At 40.8% G+C, this 7,163-nt stretch overlaps 1 protein-coding gene across 1 annotated transcript in view; it reads right to left on the reverse strand.

Moving 5' to 3' along the window:
* Positions 1–6,659, reverse strand: part of SLC26A5 (solute carrier family 26 member 5) — a 47,422-nt gene extending 40,763 nt beyond the window's left edge. The window contains exons 1-2 of the mRNA XM_024250169.2: positions 6,455–6,659; positions 5,820–5,959 (exon numbers count right to left, since the gene is read on the reverse strand). Of these exons, the coding sequence (XP_024105937.1) occupies positions 5,820–5,959; positions 6,455–6,606 (292 nt within the window). The 5' untranslated portion in view covers positions 6,607–6,659. The remainder of the gene's footprint in view (positions 1–5,819; positions 5,960–6,454) is intronic.
* Positions 6,660–7,163: the final 504 nt, after the last annotated feature.

A 7,163-nucleotide genomic window follows, 5' to 3' on the forward strand; every position in this document is an offset into this window, starting at 1 on the left:
TTCAGCACTCTGAGTAGCTTTCTTGTAGTCCTTTCTTACTTGACTACAGGTGGAGGGGAAATGGATAGGGTTTTAACCTCTCCCTGGAAAATTCTCATTCCAAATCAGTCTCCTCGTTCTCTCATATATTCCGTTAAAGTGACACACTCAAGAGAGCCTGGGTCATTCCTTCATAGCTTGGGATAGATTGACTGGCATCCCTCTTCAGAATGTGTAGGCAATAAGCCCTTTTTATTCTCAGCTTTGCGGGCTCAGCCAAATTTCTGGGACAATTAGAAAACTCATTTAATGCACTGTTATGCTGTGGAGAAAACAGCTTTAGCAAAACAAGAGTTGGGAAAGCAGCCTAACTTCATGTATAATAACATGGTCACTCGAATGTTGTTAAAAAATTTATTTCTAGCAAAGAAATGTATGCATACAATTTAAAAAGCCAAGCAGCAAAGGCTCTCTGGAAAAGCCAGCTCTTTTCTGCTCACCCCTCTTCCTCCAGGTTTTGCTTCTCAGAGCCAATCACTTCCAACTTGTTTAGCTGTTTTTCTCTATTTACCTCCATTTTCCTAAATCAGCATTCTCAAAGGACAGCGCTCCCCCACCCCCACTTCTGGCAGGAGACATTTGTGGATGTCTGGAGACATTTTTGATTAACATGATGGGGATAGGGGTTGGGAGTATTACTGGCATCTAGTGGGTGAAGGCCAGGGGTTTGTTCTAAATATGTTTGTATCATGGTTTCTCAATTTATCAATTTTAGATGCAAACTTAATTTTCCATTATGTTTACCTTTTCAGCTTTTCATTATGTGACTTTTTTTCTTTCTAGTCTGAGATCCTCTATTTATCCCTGATATTCTATATTTTACTATGGTGTACCTTGTTTTATTTTTCATTTATTGTGCTGGGTATTTAATGATTCCTCTCAGTCTGAAAACACATGTATTTCAATCCTGGGGATTACTCTTTGATCATTTCTTCCTTCTGTTTACTCTCTTCTTTCTTTCTGGAAGTCCTATTAGATGTATGATGGGACATCAGGCTTGATCCTCCGGTGTTCTTATGTTTTCTCTCTTACTGTCTTTTTCTTCTACTTTCAGGAGATTTCCTCTACTTTATCTTCCAACCCTGACTAAATATTTATTCTAGTTATCATATTTTTAATTTCTATGAGCTCTTTATTGTTCTCTGAATGCTCTTTTCAAAATAGCATCCTGTTTTTGTTTATAGGTTCAATGTGTTTTTGTATCTCTTTTAGGATACTATAGTTTTAAAGTTTTTTATTTTGCCCTGTTATTTCTGTTCCTTATGAATTCTTTTTTGTGTGATTTCGTCTCTTTCTTGAAGCTTCTTGTGTATTGGCTCTTTGTTTACTGATGGGCCTTATTGTGGGACAACTGGGTTGCCAGCCAGCATCTTCACTGGGGGACCCCCACTTGTCACTATAGGTGTTTTATAGGTCACCATCTGCTTTGGGCTATAAGTTTTTTTGCAGGCACTTTGAAGTAAACAAAGTAGAGAAGGGAACAGCCTTTGTTGGCTCACAGTTCAGCGTGCAGACTTTTAGTTAACCTTCTTGACATCTGTTGGTATTTTTATCCTACCATCCACTGCATCATATAAGTGTGGGAGCCTGAGTGTATTGATGCTACTGATTGCAAAGACTTTGAACCAGTTCCCTTGCTTTTAGCCTTCTGCCTGGCTTCCAGCTTTGACAATACTTGGAGCCTCCAATTTCCCAGTGTTATGTAGTGTACGTACCTACATTTCAGCTTCCTCTACTCTAATAATTCAGCTGCCCCTTGTCCATCTGCTTGCCATATATAGATTTTTCCTGTTCCACTGTGTTTCCTCTCTCATTTTCTTCCTCTTTGCTAGTTTATACCATTTCCCCCTCTTTTATTGTCATTTTAGAGGGATTTTTAAGACAATTAGAGATAAGAGCATACTTTCACTCTGACATGCTTAACACAAAATCTTTTTGGTAATTTAAATTATTTACCAATCACAAGAAATGTATTTACTTTCTCTTAGATCTCTATCTTTGTTATATTTTGTTTTTCATATTTATCTATCTTCATTAATAATGAGCAGAAAAATAACTTTCCAATGCAAATTTGATTGTGGGATGATCTGTGCCTCTCAGCAGTGTTCCACCTACTGAATTATTCCCTGATTTGAAATAATTTCTTCCTAGGCTGGGCACAGTGGCTCACCCCTGTAATCCCAGCACTTTGGGAGGCCGAGGCGGGTGGATCACGAGGTCAAGAGATCGAGACCATCCTGGCCAACATGGTGAAACCCTGTCTCTATTGAAAATACAAAAATTAGCCGGGCGTGGTGGCACACACCTGTAGTCCCAGCTACTCGGGAGGCTGAGGCAGGAGAATTGCTTGAATCCGGGAGGCAGAGGTTGCAGTGAGCCGAGATCGTGCCACTGCACCCCAGCCTGCCAATAGAGCAAGACTCTGTCTTAAAAACAAAAACAAAAACAAAAAAAAGAAAGAATCTCTTGTTTCTGTAATAATATACACTCCTAGTTTCCTTTCCAGATATTTTTCTATCTCTTCTGCTGGTTCCTCCTTCTGTATTTGGTCTTTAATGTTGGACACAGCTTGATCTTAGCTCCCTTCTTTTTTCACTCCACATTCTCTCCCTAGGCGCCGTGGTCTATTGCCATGGTTTAAATGCTTTCTATAGGTCTGATTCCACAGTTGATATCTCTAGCCCCTACCTCTCTTTTGAGCTCACCATATATTAAATACAAACATGAAATATCTACTTGTCTATCTCACAAGCATCTCAAATTTAACATAATCAAACTTACTCGTCAATCCTATTCCTGTCATCTTTTTTATTATTTTTATTTTTTGAGATGGAGTTTTGCTCTTGTCACCTAGGCTGGAGTGCAATGGCACGATCTCAGCTCACTGCAACCTCTGTCTCCCAGGTTCAAGCGATTCTCTTGCCTCAGCCTCCCAAGTAGCTGGGACTATAGGCGTGTGCCACAATGCCTGGCTTATTTTGTATTTTTAGTAGATACGGGGTTTCACCATGTTGGTCAGTCTTGAACGCCTGACCTCAGGTTATCCACCCGCCTTGGCCTTCCAGTGTTGGGATTACAGGCGTGAGCCACCACACCCAGCCCTGTCATCTTTACTATGTCTGCAATTGGCACCTCCATCCCTCAGGTGGTTGAAACAGCAACCTGAAAGTCATTGTTGACTATCCCTCTTCTTTACCATGCCCATACATCCAACCCATCAGCCCAGCTGCCTTAAAGTTGTTGTTGACACACTCTCCTCCTTCTTTCTAAATTAATCCAACAGCCAGTTTTGCTGATCTCACCTACAAAATATATCATATGTCTTTCCAAAGTCTTTCCATTCTTACAGCCACCATTCTAGTTCAAGATGGAAGAGTCAGCTGGTTGAAAATAAGTTTGCAGAATGACTGTGAAAATTCAACTAGGCAGAATCCTGAAGAGTTCTTTGAGTGTGAGCTTGCGTGGTTGTCGGCAGTCATTCCTGCAGCTCTGTCAGTCCAGCTTGACTGAATGTCAGTTTGATTTCTGCTTCCTGTTTTGGATACTGAGCCCTTATCCGCTCCTCACCCTGCCCTTGCCCCTGCCTTTGAATCTGTCCCTTTCTCTGTTCTTGGGGTGATGGCACCAACATGATTGTAGGAATCTGTCCCAAATCTGCCTTAAGATGTTGTATAATAGATTTAATAAATATGGTAAATCAGTCACTTGGAAAACAAAAAGCTCAGCTAATTGATCATTAGGGGAAGTGATTTTTTTTTGACAAGTTTTTTTTTTGGAAACTGGCTAGAAGGGAATTGATTTTTGGCCAGCTGACCTACAGCTGTTCAAGCCATTATCACCTTTGCCTACCATGAACTGCTGTCACCTCTACCTGGTTTCCTCACATCCATTCTGGTGCCCCTCCCACTACCCAAATCCATTCCCCCCACAGCAGTCTTCAGTGACCTCTTACAAAGTGATATGGTTTGGCTGTGTCCCTACCCAAATCTCATCTTGAATTGTAGCTCCCATAATTTCCATGTGTTGTGAGAGGGACCAGGTGGGAGGTAACTGAATCATGGGGGCGGGTCTTTCTCATGTTGTCCTCATGATAGTGAATATGTCTCATGAGATCTGATGATTTTATGAAGGGCAGTTCCCCACACAAGCTCTCTTTTGCCTGCCACCATGTAAGATGCGACTTTGCTCGTTTGCCTTCTGCCATGATTGTGAGGCTTCCCCAGCCACATGGAAGTGTGAGTCTATTAAACCTCTTTTTCTTTATAAATTACCAAGTCTCAGGTATGTCTTTGTTAGCAGTGTGAGAAGACTTATGCACAAAGAAAACCTAAATAAAAAGTAATGCCGATAGCTTTTCACTGCACTCAGAATGAAACCCAAAAATGGCCTAAGAAGACTCTGCAGGCCTACCTCTGCCCACCTCGCCTGCCACTGCCCCCTGCTCCCTCACACTGCTGGAACACTGCTTTTCCATTCATTCTTTGTACCACATCCAATTCTTTTCCTGCTCAGTGCCTTCACACACGCTATTCCTTCTGCCTGAAATGCATTTTCTCTCTTTCTTGACCTGAGTCAGGTCTCAGCTCAAACCTCATTTCCTGGATCCACTATTTTTTTTTTCCAATACAGTCTTGCTTTGTTGCCCAGGCTGGAGTCCAGTGGCACGATCTCAGCTCACTGCAACCTCCACCTCCCAGGTTCAAGTGATTATCCTGCCTCAGCCTCCTGAGTAGCTGAGACTACAGGCACATGCCACCATGCCTGGATAATTTTTATATTTTTTGTAGAGATGGGGTTTCACCATGTTGGCCAGGCTGATCTCAAACTCCTGACCTCAGGTGATCCACCCACCTCAGCCTTCCAAAGTGCTGGGATTACAGGCATAAACCACCACAGCCGGCCCTAGATCCACTATTTTTATTTCACAATACCTTATCTTTTCCTTCATTTGGCTTATCATTATAATTAAAATTTTTGTATGTGCTTTTTTCTGCTTAGCAATCTCATGCCTTGATTGGATGGTTAGTGAGCTCCATGAGGACAGTGAGCCAGATAGGTGCCTAATAGACATGTACTGTTTAGAATACATGAATAAGTTAATGAATATTTTCTTAAGTTCTTATATCACATATAAAACCAGAGAGTTGCTGCAATATACTACAGAAATTTAGCATATCATGGTCCCTTGTAATTAGAAAATGGACTCAGAAGCCACAAACCTTAACAACAACCACAACAATAAAATGTTTCTTGAGTGACTGACTTAGCAAGTGGTAAGATAATGCCCAAACAGTGTACTGATCTGCAAAATAGTAGCACCATTTTCTACTATTAATATCCCTGGAGCTTTTTTTTTTTTGAGACAGGGTCTCACTCTGTCTCCCAGGCTGGAGTGAAGTAGTATGATCATTACAGCCTTGAACTTTGGGGCTCAAATGATCCTCCTATGTCAGCCTCTCGAGTAGCTGAGACTACAGGCATGCCCAGCTATGTTTTTTGTTTTTGTTTGTTTTTTCTTTGGTAGAGACAGTGTCTCACTTTGTTGCCCAGGCTGGTCTCCAACTCCCAGTCTCAAGTGATCCTCCCACCGTGGCCTTCCAAAGTGCTGAGATTACAGGTTTAAGGATTACATGTTTCTGAAGAATGCCTTTAGATAGGTAAAGGTTACTAGAAAGACATGATAAAAATTATGAATTTGCAATCATGATGAAACAAACAGAAGGTCAAGCAATTGTTTGAGGACAGCAAGGGGGGGGGGGAAGAAAGAAAGATCTACTGACCTTGAGGAAGCTGAAGCACCCCTGTGCTTATGCCTGAGACCAAGTCACCCAACACATATTCCTTGAATTTGTATGCTGGCAGCCATTTAGTTATGGGTAGGAACATATAAATGATATTTCTTATTTTTTTAGGAGTACATCTGAAAGGACAAAGACAGACAGAGATAAAGTTACAAATGAGAAACATCTCTGTAGAATTCAGACCAAAGCATTTTCCCTTCCTTATTCCCAGGAGCAATCTGGAAAAATTTCCAATTGGTGATTCAAGATGTTGCCAAACAGGGTAGGAGTCAGGGATGGGGAAAAAGAGAGTGGCTGGAATATTCCTGGGAGACAAAAGGTATTTTGAAGGTGGGTGGAGAATTAGAAAGCGTGTTGGTTATGTTAACATTTACACAGACAAAAGGCATAGTAGGAATTCAATAAATATGGTGAAATTCATGATGAAGCCTGTGTGCAAATATCTAACACTGACTGAACCTCGTGAACAGCTTTGCAAACCATGATGGCTCAGCATTCATTTTTCTCTCCACTTCACCAAACAGATTTTCTTTACACATTTGACCTTGCGCCTCTCACAACTGAAGAATTTTGTTTTCTGAACAATATCAGAAAAAGGTTAAAAGGCAACATACGTGAATGCCTGTTTCAGCTTATCCGCAATGGAATCAGGAACCTTGTCCTTTGTGTGTAGTCTTTCCTGGAGGACCGGATGACTAAAGATAGGCCTTTCCACATAGTACCTCTGGGTTGCTGCAAGGATTTCATTTTCTTCAGCATGATCCATAGTACTCTGAAATTATTCATTAACAGCCGGAGACAAGCATTTCCTGAGTGTCACTAGGGGAAAAAAGAAAAACTCCATTTTACTTGCCAAAATCCTACTGATGACTTTTCCTAAGCATCTCTTCTTTGTGGTGTTCCAAGTTCTTCTGAGGCTTTCTTTGGATGCCCTAGAGGACCTAATGTATTGATCTGTATATAGGAGGCAGTAATTAATGAAATCGAAATCAATTAAAAAATAAACGTGACTTATTCCCTCCCAGGGTAATAAATGGTCAATGTGTGTACTTTTAACAAAAGCTCATATTAAGTGCAATGGCTAAATACTAGTGAGTTCCCTCTAGGTCCATATAAGAGGAATTGCAAATCAGGTCAATTTTGACCAGCTATATGTCAAGGAAACAGAAAAAAAGAGTATGATCAGTCCTTAAATTGACTCAATGTTTCTTAAAGCTATATTAGCCTCATTTCCAATTCTATATTTATGGTTGATTACTCTTTAAATTATTCTATGGTTCAGAGTTGAGGCTTACATGTCTGTTTGAGGGAAGTTGCTGGTGA

Source organism: Pongo abelii, chromosome 6 (genome assembly GCF_028885655.2).
Source record: "Pongo abelii isolate AG06213 chromosome 6, NHGRI_mPonAbe1-v2.0_pri, whole genome shotgun sequence".
Lineage (NCBI taxonomy): Eukaryota > Metazoa > Chordata > Mammalia > Primates > Hominidae > Pongo > Pongo abelii.